Below are 21,977 nucleotides of genomic sequence, written 5' to 3' on the forward strand. Positions count from 1 at the left end.
TAAAACACGTGCCGCCTGCTTCACGGTGGACGTTAAAGATCCCCCCCCCGACGTAATTCGAAGCGCGTAGGCCATTGTTTGCCAGCGTCATGGCCCAAAATCGAACATGTTCACCGCAAATCACTGAATTGGGATCACGCATGGCAACACCGCCCCCTCCTGGGCAACCGCTGCGGACTGTGCACGCACGTGGCACGTAGCGTGCGTGGCACGTAGCGTGGGTGACACATAGCGCCCTCCCGCGCGATAGCCTTGCGCTGTAAGAATGGCGTGAATACCAAAAGAACTACACGTTTAGAAATGATGATAAGTAGCTATTAACATTATTGTTGTTGTGATTTCCCAGACGGTGCCGAGGGGCCGGTGCGACGCCTGTACCGCCGCACGGCTTTCCGCAGCGAGATCGGCGTCCTGCTCCGTAGCGTTGCCAACCTCACCGGCATGGCTCTCTTTGACGGGTGAGAGCCCCCCCCCCGCGCCCCCCCCCACTCCAACTCAATGCTGACGTTAGAACATCGCACAAGGCACTCATTTGAGTCAACTTAGGGGAGGCGCAGCATACTCTCAGCATACTCTCACGATTTTTTAGACAGCACTTGTCATGACGGCCCACACTACTGAACTACTGCACTACCACTCTTCCCCCTGTCGCCAACACAAAGACAAAGTTCCCTCGATAGACTTTTGGGGGCAAGTGCTGTTATACGTATGTACGTTGAACTTATTTCACACTGTACGTTGCTAGCTGTGCTAATCGGAGATGCGGGGGAAGGACAACAAACTTAACACAAAAAGCAGTTCTGAAGAAATTAGCTTTCAATCTCTTGGCGAGTGTGGCCAGCACTGTGCCCGGCCGCCTTTGTCTCTCCATTTGCCGATGTTTACCCATCACCCCAGGTTCCCTTGGGAAGACCCGTGATCGATTCAGGCGACAATCGGCACCGATGTTGACCGTGGCCGGTAATTGAACCCGGGTCGTTGGGTTCATGGCACAGTGCTCAGATCGCTCCACAGCGACTCCACCCTGTGCCACCTCGCACAGCTCCGAGGATCATTGCAGCCTGAATGCCTGGGGGGGGGGGGGTGCTGAATGGGGTCATATCAGGGCTAGGGGTCTCATGAATGGAGACTTGGCAAGGCACCACGTTACCCAATGAACTGTACACTCGCTTGCTGCCTGCAAATGCTCACGATTGCCGTAATGTGCGTTGAATAGCCCGCGCTGCGCTCATGCTGCACAAGGGCGACCTGCCATGCGGAGTTGCGTATGGCTAATTAAACGGCTTTGATCGCTGAGAGACGCTCGGTTTTTTTTTGTTTCCTAAAGATCCAGGGCCTCCTCTCCCTGTAAGATAATTTAAAACCCCTGTGACAACCGGGTGTGGATGGCGGTCACCCATGAAAGCACCGTCCAGACAACCCTGCTTAGCTTCTGAGATCAGATGATATTTGGCGCATTCCGCGTGATTTGGTGGCAGCCACTTATTAAACAGGCAATGGCTCGAGCAATGAAGAAGGACCTTTTCACCAAACGTCGTCTATTATATATATTTTTTCTTTTAAGGCCAGAGTGTTATTGACAAACGTGTCGAGTTTTTTTTGCTCTTTGTGCTTCAGCCCCAACTCCAAATGCAAAAACGCAGGAGCCTCAATGGGATGTGTATGCAGCACTTGGTTTGAACACATCAGCGGAAGCCGGAGTGATTTTCTCGCTGCGAGCATTGATATGCGCCGTCCATGCCGCTGTATCCAGGCAGCGAGCACTGGACCATTTGCAACCCCGAGCGCCGCTCCTTAGCTACACTAAATCAAGCGTGCGGCGCACGCAGCCGACCCCCGGTACAATCGGCGAGGCCCTTCGCGTGAACGTGCGGCGCGCGCGCAAAAACGCATTTACATTCGCAGCGAAGCGCGGGGACGCTGAGCGGGACACTGGGGCAAGTGGCTCTAGCGCAGAGATTGCTCCCCTCATGCTGCTTTGATACGCGAGCACTTGGGGTTGTTTTTGTTTTCTTTGTCAACACACTTTATTCTCGATTTTATTGAAAGTTGTTCGCGTTGGGTGCAGTGCAAACAAACTTTATGGTTTTTGGTGGCAGCAGATCGAGCCGGTAGCGCCTTTGCTGCCCGTTGCAGAGATTCTACGGTTGAAATCAAGTGGCCACCCTGGTTAATATCACAGTGGTATTAATATTAAATACTGTAATCTAGGGATTATTTTAGGTGCAGTTTTTTTCCCTGTATTTCAAAGAAAATGTTGAAGGGGTGGCATAATATATTCCGGTAGCTGTGTTTGTGTGTAACTTTAATTGTAAAACTTTTATCCGCGCAAGTTTGGGTTGCGTCTACTGTCCTGAGCGTCTTATAGTCTGGAGAACACGGTTTATGCCACTTGCGTCACAATGGATGCTAAAGATCCCGTGATGCTATTCGGGAGCGAGTAGGCCATGTGTGCCAGCGTCATGATCCAATTGGCCAAATTAGAAAAAATAATTTAATTGTCTGAGACCACATGCTGCTAGCAGACCGTGCCCATCTGTGACAGAAAGTGTGTTCGTGATCGCCTTGTCTTATAAGATGTGTAAAATAAATAAACAGCCTTCAAAGAAAGTACTTTCAAAACAGAAAGTGCTTTTAGTCGTGGGTGGCATGGAGACTCTGCATTTTAATTCCAGCCTATTGAAACCAGATATTAGGGCAGTGTGGGCCACGTGGCCCTATTTGTAAAGGTCAGACTATTTCAACCAAATTGCTTGCGCAGACTTTTTACAGAATTGTTCAAAGGTCACTCAGGCCCACAGGCAGTGTGCGATGACTGCCGTGGGTGTTACTCAAACGCTTAGACATAATTTGGCCCTCTGACCTAATGTCACTCTACCGCTAATTTACTTGCATATCATTAGCCGCAGATTTTACCCTCTCACGCATCCTCCCTGGTTGACTGTTACGATTTCTCAAATTACTGTGAAATTATGGAAGCATTTTAAGCACATGTGAGGTCTCCCGTTAACTGCTAAAATCGCATTACACCAAAAAATATGAATAAAATATTGGTTTGGCTTTCCATAATTCACGCACGAGAGGCTTAAAATGCTTCCAATTTTTTTTTTTCCCAATTCCATTTTCCTTTTCGCACATGGCGGACGAGGGCCTCTGCACGTGGGTCGTGCGCGTTATTTGACCATAGTCTAATTCTAGATTTGAAGCTTTCGTGACTGCAAGGATTCATATTCTTAGGTTTTTTCGGCAAAGTCACGTAGGTAAAAAATTTAAATTAATAAACGTAGTGATTTTAATTTTATTTTACTTTTATTAATTTAAATTTTTTACCTACGTGACTTTACCGAAAAAACCTAAGAATATTGACCATAGTCAGTTGCGGGTTGGTGAAGGCGTGCAGCACCACGTAGCCTCACGGCCTATAACACCCGCGACGCACGGTTGGTCTCCCATCAAAGCACTATCAAGGCTCGACTCCCGCTTTAGCTTCTGAGCTCTTTCACGATTCCGGGCGCATTCCGAGCGAGTTGATTTGTTCAAGGGGCACGGATGGACCTTCGTGCGCATTCACGAACATTCACTTGCGTTTCATTGATCGCGGCCGTGCGTCCTGCTGGACCGTCGGCATGTGCCGGGGCAGGAAATGACTGAGGCGATGATTGTTTGGCTTCGTAGATACCTGCTGCACCCGCAGCCTGTGTTTGGTTGTGTGCGCTCCGGTGACGCCTTCAGAAACAATAACAACAAAAAGCCGCTCTTGAAAACAAGCCTCGGCTCCACATCTGTGTTGCACGTGACCCGGTGTGATCGTTCTCTCTGCGAACGATTACATTAAACCCTCCGACGTGTTTTCAAGTTCTACTGCCGGTTTTTGTTCAGCGCGATGTCTGACGTTTCGATCTACGTGCTGGGAGCTACCCCCGAAACTGAATTAAGTTGCTCCCTCCGTCATAGAGCGCTCCCACTTGCTGCTGCTACTGCTGGTTCTTGATGCTCAATTCTTTTTCTGAAGAATCTCGCGGCTAAATAAGACGCGGTACAACCATTGGAGAGTGCTCCGGCACTCACCAATTCACATTGGCGCTGACTGTTGCAACTTATCCACCCTGTGTTCAACCACCGCTCTGCTCAACTTTGAAAATGTCCTCCCATCGCCTCCCCTACAAAGTTCTTGAATGTTGTACAGCGCTGCTGCATGTTGCTGTGCCGCTTCACGTCCTCATCCTTTGAGCCAGTGCTCAGCAACCGCGATTTGAGCGAAAAAAAAGTACGACACGGCCGCAGAAAACCCGCGCAGTGCACGCAGAACCAGGCGCCCCTCAATACTCAATCCCATCGTTTGGGAGGATGCCAGGGGAGCCAGAATCAGAATCCTTGTTTAGACTGGAGCCGTGAAGCTCTTTTTCACAGTTGTCCAGTAGGGGTGGGTCAGCAAGTTTCATACAAACAAAACAACAAGCCAAGACCACACCAACACGATACGGTCTTTCGATTACATTTTGCTTTATAATTTAATTATCAACACCATGGGTAAGGCTCAGGGTTTCAAATCGCAGTTCCAAATGTGGCTGCTGTATCTGGCCCTATTCTTCTGTTGAAAGATATTTTTTGTAAGGGAAGAAACAAGGTTGTTCCGAAACGTTGGGGCTGCAACGGCAAAATCCGGAGCGCAATGGCACATGGAGATGATCTGATATGCACATGAAGCAAAGGACAGTAATGATCATCACTGCAGGGCAGACAAAGGCTACACTTTATCACGTTCTGAGCAGTGGGCAGACTTTTAAAAACGGCTCCGTGCCACAATGGGCGATTCAACAAGCGTGGCGGCGCGTCGGCGACACGGGTTTGTGGTTTAAAAAAAGTGTGTTTTCATTCCCTTGCCAAATTCCTCCATCATCTTGTTCGGCATCATACAAACAGCGCTGACCATTCTTAATGGCAAGGATGTAAACTCTGGGCACACTCTCTCTCAACCAGTGCCCTCTGATTACCCTCCTGTGTTTTATTATAATTTATTGTGCCTAAAATTCAAGGAAAGCGCTGGGATCCGTTGCCCAACCAGCAACGGGATCATCGCCGACGCCGCCATGAACCACCGTGTGAGCGGTTGGAATCGCAGACTCAACCAGAGGCATTGAAGCGATCCGCCGCACATCAGCTGAAGCCATTTGCCGGCTAACAAGCGTCTAGACGAGACGTGCTGGGACGCCGCAGCGATGCTCGTCCTGGCCTATCGGGGCCCCCCAGAGGAGCTCGGAGGCCACGCGAGGCCACGTGAGGTCCCTCGCTCCCCCATCCCACAGCCTCATTGTGGGGCCCTCTTCTGTGCGAGGCCTCTGGTAAAAGTGCCCATTTTGACCCCCCACTCCCGCTGGGCATCGCTGCGCGCTTAAGAGCGAGCGGCGAGCGGGGGCAGATGATCGCCCGCGCGGAGCTCAGACATTCCGGGCTCTGGCCTGCCCTCTGGCAAAATCGGCGGCCTGGTGGGAGGGAGGAATTCCGTCTGGGGCCAGCTACTTCTTGTTCTGACTGGGAGCGGGGGCTGCCGCGCGCCAAGCGTGCCCCAACCCCGCGCGCGATGTGGAAAGTGGAAAATTCCTCCAACGCAAATATGAGTTGAACTCTTGGTAGCGCTCGATGTTGATTCAACAATGGAATGAATGAATATTCGAGGGTGCAAAAAAGTGAGGAGAGAACGGCGGACAGGTAAAAAGCAAAGGTAGAATTTAGGATGCGTTTTGGAATCAGGAAAAATATATATTCGGCGTTTTGAGCGAAATGTTCACAAGTTCACTAGACCACCCTGGACGATGATTGCCTTCTTGGGATAATGCTCAAGAATACGGTGCGTGCATTTGTTACCAATTATCCCATCGTGGCGTGATAAAATATCACAACTCTAGTGGCACATTATTTAGTCATTGTATGCGTAGAACCACAAGCATCTTGATTGCAGTTCAAGTGGCTTTAACTTCTCTCTATTGATTGAGTAATTCGTAAAATTTATACTTACGGGTTGGTTGACAGATGGACGCATGGATGATGAACAAATTGATGAACACTCAAGAAAGAGATGAAAAGGAAACCTACAGCTGGAGAAAAATGAATGCACCATTAACGCACCACGCTCTGAACCTCGCCGCAACAGCCAACATCAGTGATGAGTGATATTTGAACCCATCCTGGCCTCTTCCGTCACCAACCCGCACTGATCAGCACAGTGAAATATGATCAAATGACCACTATCACCGACCCAGCAGAGGGAGGCCTTCATCCAGCAGTGGATTGGTACAGGGCTGGACATGATTTTACACAAGAGCAATCAATATTTCCAAACTATTTTTTATTGCACCCTTTATGTATATAAAAAACAAAACGTTTTCCCAACTCATCCCTCATCACCTAATAGAGTTGGAATGGTAATGGATTGCCAAATATCTGGAGGAAATTTCCCCTTCCTTGCTCTCAGTGCCACACCAGTAACACGCCAGTAGCACACCAGTGGTTCATAGCACAGCGCGCTCACCACTCTACACACACAACTCCATCCCACTGTACATAAATATATACGCAGCAAAATGTATAAACCCAGAAGGCAGAGAGCCTAAGTGCAAAATGAAAGCTCCATTCTGGCTGCTACCTGGAACATGAGCAGACGCCAGGGACTGAAGCGCGCATCGAGAACCGTCTCGGGGATCGACGCTGTTTATTTTCACTGCGAATTCCATCGCTCTCACCAGCAGTTCACATCCAAGTTGCCTCGCTGCGCCGTGCTGGCTGCAGCAGCGCCCTGTTTGCCTTGGCCCTCGTGCCCGCGGCGGGCGCATCTCACGCTCGAGCCGCTGGGCCGTGCCGCCGTGGTTCGCCGTACCTCGTGGCTGCTGTCACGCTCCACAGCGGCTCTTCCCAGAGACGGTCAATGCCGGGGTGGCGGAAGTAGTCCGTGGGTCAGATCGCGTAAATATATAAATGTGTCGTTAAACCCGCCACCACCCGACACAGACAACTAGAAAGGGTTGTCATGTAAGCGGAAAGTGCCAATTCGTCACTAGTACAGCACACCAGTGTGTTGGAGAGCCAAGCCACAACATTTACAATCTGAGGATGACGTTTCGCCAGTAATTACAACTAGCTTCATCAGGCGACAGCCAGATTTGTGAAGTCCACCTGTTTCGTTCCTTATATAGAGGCGTAGATGGTGGTGACGGGTTTAACGACACATTTATATATTTACGCGATCTAACCCCAAAAACCTCTTATGGATGATATTGGTCGTGAAAGCCTACGTATAAAATTTTTGCTTGCCTTATTAATTATTCGAGATAATATCTCCGCGCGCGTTTGTCACGCCTTGAGCCGTCGCATTCTGCGTCTGTCTACTGAACCTACAATTAATTTCTCATTCCACGAGTTTTCTATTTTAGCCTACTCTTAGACGCCGGCCGTACGCCTTGAAACACGTGGGGAGTACCCACGCTTTACCCCACCACACGCTACTAATCTGCCGATCGCCTACCTGCGCCGTATAGATGTATACCGCTGGGCGCACAGCGGTGGTGGCGGATTAAGGAAACCTGCAGCATTATTTAACCGCCTCACTGCGAGATCGACTCGAACCGGTGACCTCTGGATTGCAAGTCCAGTGTGCTGGCCATTACAGCAGGGCAGCCTGTGATTCCTCATGCAGGGCGCTGCGATTGTCGGCACGGAGAGCCCTCTGCCATCCCGCCACCTGTTCACCGTGAGGATTGTGAGGCTTTCATTCGTCTGTGTGGAATGTAAGATGGTTTCAGCGGCCGCTCGTTGATGAGGTCAAGTTGTAACTCAATAAACGTGATTATTGCCATCCCTTGTCTGCGGAAGTGGCTCAGAGAAGCCAAACATCTGTAATGGTATTTCATCTTCTCTCAGTGTGAGCTCTATTTACATTCTGATGAGGTTTTTAATTCGGTTACTATACCAACAGAATGAATAATGGTTTCTCAAATGCTTAACGCGTAACAGTATCTTCTGTAAATTTTTGTGCTCTTGCACTGGCTAAAACGTTTCTGCTAGGACGCGTGTTTGTGCTTTGTTATGGTAACTTAGTTGCTGCTGCAGTGGTGGAATGGTGAGCGCCCTGGACTTGCGATCCAGAGCTCGCCGGTTCCATTCCATCTCCCTGCGCGGCAGATGAAACGAAAGTGCAGGTTTCTTCCAATAGTAATAATTGTGCAGGAGAGACGCGATGAGTTGTACGACACTTTTTGCAGGAGCATCCTGCACGGGGTTTTATTTCAAGCTGTTTTTAGCCAGTTCCCGATGAGTGTTTTATTATACACGTGGGAGGAAACCTGGTGCCTGGAGGAAACCCCACGCGCACGAGAGGGCAACGCTCGATCCCCGTACAGATGAAAACAGGTGGCGATAAGTCCGCTTGCTGTACCGCCTTCTCCTGGCGAGCCGGGGTATGTGGCACCTCGACGCCCACGGGAAGGGAGTTTCACGACACTTGTGCCGTGATCCACCAACTATCGCTGCTGCCGCCACCGTGCGCGGTGACATGCAGCCACGTGCGGAGGCGTAGCCGCCACCGCCCGGCTACATCCCCGCTCCCCCCACCTCCCACCTACCCCCCCTCCCCCCCCCACTCGACCTCTATCCACACAAGGAGTATGAATGGGCATGCCACCATTCGTCAATCAGCAGGTCGTGTTAGGTGGGGTGAAGTGTGGGTACTGTACTTCCACACCTGCACGCAAGCTGATAATCCCCGAGAGGATGTAAGTTCGTGTGCGGGTGCTAGGTGTGGGGTAACTTGGGGTGGCCTTCGTCCACCAGTGGATTGACCATGGCTGCTGACGATGATTATGGCAATAACCCTCTGAAGGGCCTCTCTCTCTCTCTCTCTCTTTCGTGGGTGGCTTTCCGTCTGCAGCGGTGTAATCAAGAAATTGCTGGGCTGCACCTTTACCTCCTCATGGTAACTTGGCGGATTTTCGCTTGCGATCACCGCACGCCCGTCGGCCCGTCTGGACCGCGCGTGGAGCTGCACGCGCGTGCATGAGTGCTCGCGTGTGTGTGTGCGTGGATGTGTGTGTGCGTGCATGTGTGTTTGCGTGCATGTGTGTGTGCTCGCGTGCATGTGTGTGTGCATGTGTGCGTGCGTGTGTGCTCGCGTGCATGTGTGTGTGCGTGCACGTGTGTGTGCTCGCGTGCATGCATGTGTGCATGTGTGCGTGCTTGTGTGCTCGCGTGCATGTGTGTGCGTACGTGTGCGTGCGTGCTCGCATGCATGCATGTGTGCATGTGTGCGTGTGTGCTCGCGTGCATGTGTGTGTGCGTGCATGTGTGCTCGCGTGCATGCATGTGTGCATGTGTGCGTGAATGTGTGTGTGTGCATGTGTGTGTGCGTGAATGTGTGTGTGCGTACGTGTGCGTGTGTGCTCACTCCGTCCGTGTTCACACGCGGGAGCGCCCCTGGCTCTTTGTGCGCCAACTACAAACGAGCGCTTGTACGCGCGCCGATTCATTACCAGCCCTCGGGCCGCGGTTTTTATCGCAGCCAACGTGCGGACAGATGGAATGCATCACGACCAGCTTGGTTCTTGCTCTGCGCTCACGGTCAAGGCCTGACACCCTTCTGAATGCTAATCGTTCACTCCCCTTGCTCCACCCTGCGTGTAAGGCGGCACGGCGCACACTCGCACGCTGGCAATTCCTCATTGTGGGTTGCCTCTGCCCATCATCCATCCGGGTTGGGTAAATGAGTGCCACTTTGTGGGGAAGTCGACAGTACTATGGATAGACGCAGCCCCTGCCAGAGGAATGAGGAATTTCCACAAACTGGCTCAGTGAGAGGAGGTCGTTCCCACATGTTTTTAAATCACAAACTGTTTTGTTGAATCGATACATTAGGAAATTATTAACGGTGTGTGCTGTTAAATATCGAGTTTAGAATATTTTGTTTAACAAGATGCCTGTTACTATTATTACAATTTGAGGGGTAAACTCAGTGTTCATAAACTTTATTTTTAAAAACATAAACTGGATACAGTACTTTGTACCAACATTGTTTCTTTGGCAAAATGACAAAGCAAAGGCAATCCATCAGGGTCGATGTTGCGTTTGGCACAAAGTCATTCGTTTAAACCGCTTTAACAAAACAGAACAGCTAATTGTGGCTGCTGCAGCTTTCTGCTCGCAGCCAACTGACGTGTAATTGTGTCTGATTGTGATTGTGTGTGTGCTTACAATTGTGGGGAGCGGTAGTGTAGCGGCTAGCACTATGCTGCGCTACGAACCTGGCGACCCGGGTTCGATTATCTGAACCGGTCCTGGGCCTCCCCTAGGTCGACTCAGCCTCAAATGAGTACCTGGTGCAGTGCCTAAAAACATCAGCACTAGGAAGACAAAGGCGGCCGGGCGTGGTGCTGGCCACCCACCCCTCGTGTGCCGTTCAGGCCTTCATAGGTGCTCGCTAACAGCACTTGCCCCAACAGTCTGTTAAGGCTATCAGGGGGATATTTGTCTTACAATCGTACGGAGCAGTGGCACAGTGATTAGCGCACCATGCGCTAATCACTGTGCGCACCATGCGCTAATCACTGTGCCACCCAAGTTCAATTCCCGCTCACGACCAATAACAGTGGTGAATATTTGAACCGGTCCTGAGGCTGCTCTAGGTCAAATCAGCCTTAAATGAATGTGCAACATCAGCGGTGGGGAGACAAAAGCGGGTATTGTGTTTGCACGATGTATTCAATTACATTATTCATCATCATCAGCCATAATCTATCCACTGCTGGATGAATGCCTCCCCACGAAAGTGCTGCCTCTTATGGTCCCGCTTTGCCACAGTCTGTCTTGCACACTCCATTAATTGGCGTCCCTTCGAGTGATGCGTCCTGCACAAGCCTTCTCACCTTTCTTTGCAGTCAGTACGATGTCCCAATTCGTTATTGCTGTCAGATCCCTCTGATCGTCTTCCCGTCTCTCAGTGTAATTCTCAGCATGCATCGTGCATCGTTTCTTTGCACAATTTGTTCGACACAGCGTGTCGCTCCACTTTGCTGGCAGCTGACAATCTGACATCCACTGACATCATCATACCGTGTGACGGACGACACGCGGTTCAACCACAAAGCATGCGGAGGGCACTGTGGGTAAGGGCGCGTGTTTGCCCGGCAGGTTCTCGCGGTGCGAGCGGACGTGCGACGAGGACCCGTGCTGCGAGGGCTTCGCCTTCCTCCGGAGCTCGCTCTCCAGTGGTACGACTTCCCACGCGGGGGGCACCCACGCCGGCTCGGGGTCAAGGGTCACGGAGAAGCGCGCGGCGAGGAGGCGCAGCGGCAGTGCCGAGAGCCGCACTCGGCCCGAGATTGATTCTCGGGATGTCTCCAGGCGTACGGCAGAAACCGATCGCGGGGAATTTCCGGTTGGCAAATTATGCGGAGATGCTGCGTGTTAATTATGCAAGGTGATCCATTTATGGATGTTCCGATAAAACAATGGGGAAGTATGTCAGGGAAAGGAGAATATTATTTCAAAGCCCGTACACGTCTTTAACCAATCTTGATGTCGCGGCTTACATCTTTAAGGCCCTTCTTTGTAAGATACGGAGCCCCCTTCCAAGTAGTCTGGCCAGCCTGGAAGATCAGAGACCAAATCCCTCCTCGAGGGGCTATCAGAAGACTCTCCAGATCCCCCACTAGCGGAGAACCTTCCCCCATAAGCGACACGAACAAGCAATTGAACTAAACTAAAACTGAACACATTTTTCTTATTTTACCAAGTAAGGCCACAAATGATAGCTAATGAAGTGGCTCATCACGTGGAAATGTATAGCAGCCAAACATTCTATGGAGGGAAAAACCAAATGACCAAACTCAAAGCAACCATGGAGCAGAACATGCAAACTCCAAATATGCAGCAGGCATCAGGGTCAAGACCGAACACACGACCTCCTGTATACCAGGCGAGGTCGTTAACATCTCGCCACCGCAGGACCCCAATTGTGGTGCTTGGACGCCACGCACCCCTGTGCGTGACGCCGCGTGCTGCCGTGTGTGACGCCGCGTGCTACTGTGTGTGATGCCGTGTGTGACGTGTGTGATGCCGTGTATGACGTGTGTGATGCCGCGTGTGACGTGTGTGACGCCACGTGCTGCTGTGTGTGACGCCGCGTGTGACGTGTGTGACGCCACGTGCTGCTGTGTGTGACGCCGCGTGTGACGTGTGTGATGCCGCGTGCTACTGTGTGTGACGCCATGTGCTGCTGTGTGTGATGCCGTGTGTGACGTGTGTGACGCCACGTGCTGCTGTGTGTGACGCCGCGTGTGACGTGTGTGACGCCGCGTGTGACGTGTGTGACGCCACGTGCTGCTGTGTGTGATGCCGTGTGTGACGTGTGTGACGCCACGTGCTGCTGTGTGTGACGCCGCGTGTGACGTGTGTGACGCCACGTGCTGCTGTGTGTGACGCCGCGTGTGACGTGTGTGACGCCGCGTGTGACGTGTGTGACGCCGCGTGCTGCTGTGTGTGATGCCACTGCTGCTGTGTGTGACGCTGCTGCTGTGTGTGATGCCACTGCTGCTGTGTGTGATGCCACTGCTGCTGTGTGTGACACCACGTGCTGCCGTGTGTGATGCCGTGTGTGACGTGTGTGACGCCACGTACTGCTGTGTGTGACATCGCGTGCTGCTGTGTGTGACACCACGTGCTGTTGTGTGTGATGCCGTGTGTGACGTGTGTGACGCCACGTACTGCTGTGTGTGACACTGCGTGAGACGTGTGTGACACCACGTGCTGCTGTGTGTGACATCGCGTGCTGCCGTGTGTGACGCCACGTGCTGTTGTGTGTGACGCCACGTGCTGCTGTGTGTGACGCCACGTGCTGCTGTGCGCCTGCCGCAGGGGAGGCGCTGCTGCAGTGTGCGACGCACACGGGCCCTGGCGTGCAACTCTGCGGTCGCGAGTCGCCGGTGGGCGCCACGTTTGGGTGCCCCCCTCCCGGGGTGGACACGGCGAGCTCCCTGTTCGGCTGGTACAGGGCACAGGGTAATTCACTTTACTCTACAGTCACCATCGTCATCTTTTACTGTTTGTTTGTGCGCACAGTTCCCGTGCACTCTGAGAGAGGGAGAGAAGTGGGAATGTAATCACAACTGGCATCGATAATTGCCCAGGATCTTTGGTGCTATATTGGAATGTTTGGCCGACTCAGTACACAAGGGTTCATATACGTGGGAGGAAAGCAGAGAGCACGCGCGTACGGAGAGGGTAACACTCAATGCTTGTTCGGATATAAATTAACCCACTTGCTGTATTGACATAACCTGGCAAGTCAGGAGATTGCGAGCTTGATGCCCACAGGTAAGTATGGAGATTCACGAGTGTGTGTCTGTGTGATCCACCAACGCTCGCTGCATCCACGGTGCTGGATTATCGGCATGCATAGCCATTGGCACCGGGTAACACGCACAGAATGCCTCACCACCAAATTTCCCAGGACGCGCTCGATTCTGTCAGGACTTGGAAGCTAAGCAGGATTGAGTCTGGACAATGCTTGGATGGGAGACCACCGTGCGCGTGAACGTTTGATTCATTAATTTTATGCTCACACGAGCGTTAGAACGTGTTCTAATTCATCGGTGTTTCAGCCGTCGTTTTAGCCGTTCATCATGATCGTGTCACCCTCAGCACGTTCCAGCCCCCAGACTGCACAGCTCTGCCCTGCAGTGAGTCTTCCTCCAGCTCCGACCAAAGGTACTGCGCTTGGCACGGCGTGCAGCCACTGGTCCGCTGCTTGCTCACGTTCTTGGTTGGCCTCTAACACTTCCACGATTTCGTCGGTCGCGGCCAACGCTCGTGCCGGAGGTCCGCGGCGGCGCACTCCGTCGCGCGAACGAGCCGCTACCGCTCGAGTCCGTCTCTACGCTCCGCAAACCTCTCACGCTCGGACCCCGCAGGCGCCGCCGACGGCTTCCACTGCCTGGACGTCTCCACGGCCGCGGTCGACCCGACCATCTCGGCCTTTGACGTCGTCGTTCTCTTGGGGCCCGGAGCCGGGGGATCTCCGCGAGCGGCGCCGCCGTCCGACGAGTGGTGCCTGGCAGGTAAGGCCCGCCGACAGGCCACCAAATCCGCTGCTCCTCTGTTGGTGGCCGCCGTTTGAGCTCCTTCGCCCCCATCGGCTGGAGCTCGCTCCCCCACGCGACTCTCTGCCAGGGTCCCCCCCCCCCCCACTCCTCTTTCTCTGCTTTCACATCTCTCTCTCCAGAACCTTCCTCTTCAACCCCGTGCTGTTGGTGAGGGTGTAGGTGAATGAGTGGGTAGATGAGTGAGTTGGTGAGCGAGCGAGTGGGTAGGTGAGTTAGAGAGCGAGCGGATAGGTGAGTGAGTGGATGAGTGAGGGAGCAGGTCGCTGAGTGAGTGGGTGAGTGGTCCAATAAGTGAGAAGGCCGGTGAGGAAGTGACTTGGCGAGTGGGTGAGTGAGTGAGTGGGTAGATGAGTGATTGACTGGATGGGTGAGGGCACAGTTGAATGATTGAGTAGGCGAGTGAGCAGGTGAGTGAGTCAGTGGGCTTGAGAGTGTGTGAGTAAGTTGCTTTCTTTCTCTCCTTTCCCTTGCTCAGTCCATCCCATCACCTCCCATGTCCCCCTCTGTGTGTGTGTGCTCTGCAAAGCTTTTTCCCTTACCTGTGCATTCTGAATGGGAGTCGGGGAGTCTGCAGCATGCACTCCTGTTTGATGTCATTACGATGGCATCAGAGGATCGGTGACGGTTAATATTTTTGCAATTTCTGTCCAATCCTCACATCACCGTGAGTAATGTCGTTGAGACCATCCTGCGTGACCGTTATGGGAGGTGATGACAATGGGGTACATTTCATCCATCAGTGGATAGAGCAGAGATGTTGACAACGATGGTGATTATTATTTATATTCTAATTTAGGATAATTATCTTCAGCAGGACCATAACATCGTATGCTATGTGTGCCCTACCCCAGCAATACTTTCAATATTCTGATTCTTAAGTGGCACTGCAGAGTTTGACATCTTCTACAATCTGGTGGCTCAGCGGCAGAGTGAGCGGCTCGCATCCCGGTTTGACTCTGCCCACCATTCTTTTGGGGTCTATAAAATGGGTACCACTTTGTCAGGAGATTAGCACTGTATCAATACTCAATTGAGCAAAATATCACTTAGATTTGCCCCCCCCCTCCCCATGAGTCCATCTTAGATTGTCTGATGCCGTAGCCACACGTTCAGTGATGGCCGGTTTCTTCCACACCCGCATCAGTGTGGGGGCTGTCTGCAGGTGTGGAGTGACTGGCCCTGTGGGACACACACATGCACACACACGTGCACACACACGTGCACACACACACACGCGCGCACACACGCACACACACACGCACACACACACGTGCACACGCACACACACGTGCACACGCACACACACGTGCACACACACACGCACACACACACGTGCACACACACGCGCACACGCGGAGGATGTTTTCTGTTTACATTTCTCCGTATCCGAAGGTTAATCTCCGTTCGGCGCGGGCGATGTCGTGGCTGCGTCAGAGCCACGTCGTCCTTCCCCGTAGCCCTGCGATCGTCACGGACCCCGCGTGAAGAATATCGTTAACGCTGAGACGCGGTCCCCCGTAATTGCGCGCGCCGGCGGATAACCCGATATACATTTTCTAAAAGCAACGAAAAATTCTCTCCAATCGTTGCCATATGCTCGCCGGTGGATGGATTAATTTGTCAAGATTGCCGGAGCCAGAACACAAAGGGAGAAGAGAAGACGCAGTGCAGCCTGGGGGGGGGGCTCGGCACGCTCCGAGTGCGCCGAGGAGCAGACAAATATATCGAGGCTTTTGGAGGAAGTGCTCTGGGCGGAATAGACCTCGGGACTTTTTTTTGGCAGGTGTCATTGTGTATTTTTTAGTGGAGCGAGGGCTGACACCACCGCAGGGGACACAGATCGCTCGCCGTACGCCACTTCCCAAACCTTTCCATCGCATGTTTGTTTTTCCTCACTGATCTGCAACCCATTTTTGCGCCCCACGTTGATGATTTCAATCTCCACGGCACCCCCCTTTCAACTTCTAAAACTCTGACCGAATTTTTTGTTTGGGGGGGGGGGGATGGGGAATTTTAATTATTTTTCTAGCGCCAATCTTAAAATCTTAATCACTGCCATTTATCATCGTCCTGACGTCACCGGAGGAGCCGGAGGAGAATTGTGGGGCAGCGGCGACGCCGTTGTCTGCGACTCGTGAAAGGTTTTGAAAGCGGCGCCGCCCGCCACTCGGTCTCGTCGCCGTCGTGAGCACCTCAACGCCAGCGGGCGCAGCGGAGATGGCACCCGTCGGCTTCCCGTGCTCTTGAATCTGCACTCCGCTCTGTTGACGCAACAATGCCGAGCCCCCCCCCCATCCGCCACTATCAGACGTGGCCTTGTGGGCGCCGTGCCAAGATTCCAATATTGTTTGCTAAAACCAAAAAGAATGCTCAGGGCACACACTCCGAGTAAGACAAATGTGATTTTAAAATAAACGGGAGATAATTCAACGTCGCGCTTTATTTACGTTGCATTTAGGCTCCAAAGTAGATCCCTCGGAGTATTTGCCTAACCCTGACATGTGCACGTTATAGAAAAGATAAACAAATGACTCGATCATTGACGGCGGTTGGTACCGTCTCTCGCGGACCGTGCAGCTATCTAAATATTATACTCAATCAAAGCCCGTCCGAGTTGCGAACGCAAACACATATTTCAGGCCGCGCGGTTGTGAGGCAGGACACTGCCACGGTTCCTATTTTCGGAACGCCCAATGCGGTCTCCATCCCTCTCTCTGTCTCGTGGCACGAGGCAAACTTCACAATTGCTCTCAGGCAAATTGTGATAAATGGAAGCACTTGCCGTACAGTTCTTACGTTACGCCGTCCGTGACAGCGGGCGGGCGGGCGGCGAGCTAGGGAGCGGGCAGGCGGGCGGGTGAGCGGGCGGGCGGCCGTGCAGGCAATCGGAGATGCCACATTCCTGCCGGCTGCTGGCCGGAAGGAGGTCGGAGGGGCCCGGGGAGAGAGTGATTCATGTCTGAGCGCGAGCCACTGCGAGCAACCCGGGCACTCCCACCCAGGTGCCATCGCGGCATCGCACCGCTGCTGCGTACAATTTGTGCTCCCATCGTCATCATCGTCGTGGTGGTGGTGGAGGAAAGCGAGCCCGGTAATGTCTTCCCCGTGGAGAGGCATTATGTGCGTCCCTGCCCTTTCATGCCTGCTGCATAGTTTCCATGCGATGTTTCTTGAATATATTTAGCTAAGCAGTGGGTTGTGTATTATACAGTTTTTTTGTCTTTGGCTGTCAGGTGTGGTGAGGAATTGCCCCGAAGCAATTGTGTGATGTGTGTGGGGCTGAGCGAGGTTTTTTTTAGAGGCATGCAGCTTGTCCTGGTTTAAGGTCATCGGATGGAATGCTCGTTAGCGCAATGACAGTCAGAATAGCCCAGTTATTACACAGAAGAGTTTATTTGTAGTGAAGACACTGGAGGTATGCACTTTTAAATCTGGATTGAAAACTAATTTCTTTAGAACTGCTTTTTGTGTTAAGTTTGTTGTCCTTCCCCCGCACCTCCGATCAACACGGTTGGCTACGTACGGTACAAAAGAAGATCAATATACATACATCCCAAAAAACAGAGTCAGAAAGAAGAACACATGCCATAGAGGGAACATTTACACGTGCATGACATTGTTCAAACTGTGAAGATCAGCGAGTGGGCTTGTATGCACATTGTGGAGTGAAAGTTTCATCCTTTGAGAATTGTTTATATTTCATTGCAAAAGATATAACTACGACTTTATAGATATTTATATAAATGGATTGTTGATGGTCAGGTCACGTGTAAAGTATAGTATTCCTACCTCTCCCAAGATGTCTGGCCAGTGTAAAAGAGTAGGCCAAATACCCTTTATAGGGGCTCTCTAGAGCTCCCTCCATTGGAGGCCCTTCTACTATACCAATGTCGCGATATGCAGTTAGAATCGTAGTTGACTTTCTCTTGCCATAGACATGTCGAATGTCCAGACCTGTTAGCAGACAATGATCAACCACCCAACGCTCAATCTTTCTTGCGTTTAGTTTGTTGTCCTTCCCGCGCACCTCCGATTAGCACGGACGGCTACGTACGGCGCGAAAGAAGTTCAACGCACGTACGTATAATCCAGCTGGAACCGACGACGCTGTGTCGGTGCACGTGGGTCGCCCGCAGCGCCAGCCTGACGGTCGCCGTTTCCCTACTCGCAGCGTGCCAGCAGAGCCCGTGGTGTGCGTCCGTGGGGGTTCGTCACCTGGAGGACCGTACACGCTGCGTGCTGCACGCCGAGACGCTCGCCTGCAGCCACGGCGCTCGGGGGGGCCGCCACTGCCGCCTCGGCGTGCTCGAGCCGCCCGCACGACTCTACCGCAAGAAAGGTGGCTCTTCCTTCCTCTTATTCCTTCCTCTTATTCCTTCTGCGTCTCCCTACGTCTTCTTCTTCCGTCCTATTCTACTTGCGTTTGGCGTTTAAAAAAACAAATGGCAAAACATAGAAATGCTTTGTTGAGCCTGGTGATCCACTCTATGGCACCAAGAGTTGCTTGATGTGTAGCATCAAGTCTGCATGCCCCACACAAGCTGTTTATTGTTTTACCACAAGCCTGCTGTGTGGGGAATGCAGACTTGATGCCTTGTGATCGGTGTCTATTTGGTGTTTGAACACCTTACCACCTTCTGTATTCTACGTGTCAAGATGATGGACACATTTATATGCATTCATTAATCCCCCCCTCCCTCTTCGCACATGAAGGGCTCACACGTGACGCCATCACATCTATCCCTCTTTAAGGAACGGAAGCGGAGAATTTTTTTCCACAAATCTGACTGTCGCCTGATGAAGCTAGTTGCAATTACTGCTAAAACGTCATACTCAGATTGTAAATGTTGTGGATTTGCTCTCCAACACACCGATGTCGCTGTACCAGTAACAACCCTTACTAATTGTCTGTGTCAGGTGGTGGTGGGTTTAATGACACATTTATATTCACGCGATCTAACCCAGAAAACTTGTCTTATGGTTGACGCGTAGCGTTCGTGCCTCCCGTGTGAGCATTCAACGGGCAGTGGTAGAGGAACTGGCCATGTGCGAGTTCACATCTCGCTTGGGGGTTGACTCAGCCCAGTAGATTGTGAGGAAGTCACCGGTGGTTGTCATGTGGATAGACTCGCTCCCGCTGTAGGAATGTGGAATCCCACCACTGGCTCAGCGCCATAGACCGGAAGTGAACACCGCCCCAATGCGTCCTTGAGCAGGAGGGCGACGAACAGCGTTGCACTTCACCACATTCACAACACGCTGTCTCTTTCATTTTCCAATTGCGGTTGAAGTAGCCGCATCTGCCACGCGTTGTTTGGACCGATCAAGCGAAGCCCATTGCCTTGCCTGCAGGCTGAATCCAGCTCGTTCCTGTCTTGGATCTATAATTCACATACTCTCACGTCCTCAATTCAAAAGGAGATGTCAACCCACCGCTTGTACCTGCACTTGAACCTAGGGTCTCAGTGGTGCTGGCTCACTGCTCATCCCAGAATGCAATTTTGATTGGAGGAGGCCAGATGGCTCGAAGGTTAGAGGTCACAAGACTGGGCTGGCGTGACTGTGATCGTGGGTTCTCATGACTAGGCCGGTAAAGACAAGAATTGCATGAACTCTATCCAGCGTTGGTCTCCTTGCATTGTCATTGCAAAGATAACTCAATCAAATACATGTGCGTGTTCTTTACGTGTTCTATAAAATAAGTTAAAACATTCCACGGACATTGCAGCATTAAATTATGCTTTACTCCACCGCAAAAGAAAAAAAAACATGTCTAACAGTTCCAACATGTTTTAAAGAAAGCTATTCGTTTTACTTACTTTTCATCAGAACCTTAGTTTTAAATAGAAAAATACTGTAAACCCTGAGAGTCCTTGAGAAATGCCAGCATTTTCCCTAAGATGTTCTTGTAAAATACTCTGTGTGGGTTTCCCAGAATGTGCCATTTAGGTCTGGACAGTTACAAATGTGTTGGAGAGATCTGTGAAGCTCACGACGTTATGTCGGCTTGAATAGCCCTTTGTTTATTTTAGAAATGCAACGATCACAGCAAGAGCGACCAATCTCCCTTTGCAGATAACCTATGGCTTGACACTTAAATTCATCTTCTTTGTATAATTTTATACCGTGTATGCGTTTGCGATATGGAGGAGAAAAAAATCCCATACAAGGTACCTCATTGTCCTTGGGACAAACCCGTGAAGGATGAATTCCTACTGTCTTGCCAAGTCGGTAACTTTATAACCTGGGGTGTTGATGTACACTATCACATACCCTCCAGGCCTCAGCTGAACAAACACCGAGCGGCTTCTGTAGGCTCCGAAACGCGCCGCTGCTGCTGGTGGTGGCGGTGGTGCTCCGTTGGCAGATGGCAGAACTGCTCTTCCGAGCGACGCAGGGCATACGAAAGTCTTGGAGAAAATATCCGTGGCCGGCGAATGGCATGCCTGCCGCTTTTGGTGGCCTCTCTCTCCGGAAGAGTCGTGGTTGTGTCCTGCTGGGGGTCAGGCCACATATCCGCACCCCCCTGGGCTCTGCCTGTATAGCTCACAAGCTGTATCATGTTTTGGGAAGGGACGGCCTAACGCTTTACCAAATATAACTGTCAATGAGATAGTTCACACCGCAGTGTGTCGTCACATGTCACGTGTCGCATGTCGTCATATGTCACGTGGCATCACATGTTGCGTGTCGTTACATGTCACATGTCGCGTGTCGGCACATGTGGCGTGTCCGCCCTGACCCCCCCACCCCGGTGCAGTGTTTGTGCACAGCGGTGTGACCTATTTTACGGACAGCCGTTGTCTTCTTCGTATCGCGTTCATCCGCTCGCTGCTAAAGCGCAGCCAAGTCCCACCAAGTTTAAAGCAGCTTTGCGCTTTCTTTCCGCCCAGTCACCTATGTGTTCACGATGGTGTAAATGACACATTTTTATCGGTGTTTACATATCCGTTTTGTTTATTTCACATGTCTCAGTTCCCAGCGAGTTCTATGTGCGTCATTGTGCTGTACATCTGTGGCATAGGGAGGGGATTGACGACCACACAGGAAATGCATTCCTACGATAAATCACCGTGAATGACGCTACCTTGTTAGGCCTCAGAAGTTCAGCAGGGCTGTGCCTGGTTAGTACATCGGCGAGAGCCTGGCTGGGGTGACGAGGTGGAGTAAGCGAATCTGTCTGTATTGAACTTTGAGTCTTGGTAGTCTATGTGATTTTATGAACTCCTTTCTCTCTGATCCTTGTGTTGTTCTCTCTCTGTCCCTTGTGTAATTCCCAGTGTGCACCTCTCCATGCATCAGTGCGTACTTTTAAAGTTTTGTTCCGGTTTCTTTGTGTCCATATTTCTGCTCCGCATGTGAAAGCAAGTATTACACTCCAAATGACAACGTTCTTTTTCGATTTAAAGCTTTCGTGACTGCAGGGACTGCAGGAACGTTCTTCTTTCCGCAACGGGTACATTGCTTTTCCTTCATCGAGTTCACGATCTTAACAACAACGCCCTTTGCTACCGTCCACCTGTCTGTGCACCTCATTGACTGCCCTCGGTGTCCGTAACTCTTAAATTGTATTTTTTTTTATATCGACAAGTCTAGGATCCTTTCCTACCGACCTATCTCGATCACAACGGTATTTCTTCATCGATTGTCCTCGTCGCCCAGCGGTCTGCCCCATGTAGCAGTCACCATCGACGTGTATACCACGGGAAGGTCGACGAAGTGCAAATGATGTCTTAATAAAGTTGACTCATTTGACTCGAAGTACACTCCTAATTCACCGCGGACATTTTTACAGCCGCCCTGGAATTTAGTGTCAAGCCAGTTCAAGGTTGT

General features: G+C 51.5%; 1 protein-coding gene across 1 annotated transcript in view; it reads left to right on the top strand.

Annotated features, from left to right (window-relative positions):
* TG (thyroglobulin) overlaps nucleotides 1-21,977 on the top strand; it is a 111,430-nt gene that overhangs the window by 52,366 nt on the left and 37,087 nt on the right. The window contains 6 exon segments of the mRNA XM_061568933.1: nucleotides 347-458; nucleotides 11,173-11,252; nucleotides 12,898-13,041; nucleotides 13,684-13,749; nucleotides 13,953-14,099; nucleotides 18,316-18,483. Coding sequence (XP_061424917.1) covers nucleotides 347-458; nucleotides 11,173-11,252; nucleotides 12,898-13,041; nucleotides 13,684-13,749; nucleotides 13,953-14,099; nucleotides 18,316-18,483 — 717 coding nt within the window.

This window comes from Lethenteron reissneri, chromosome 42 (assembly GCF_015708825.2).
Source record: "Lethenteron reissneri isolate LAM-NWPU_2019-01 chromosome 42, ASM1570882v1, whole genome shotgun sequence".
Taxonomy (NCBI): Eukaryota; Metazoa; Chordata; class Hyperoartia; order Petromyzontiformes; family Petromyzontidae; genus Lethenteron; species Lethenteron reissneri.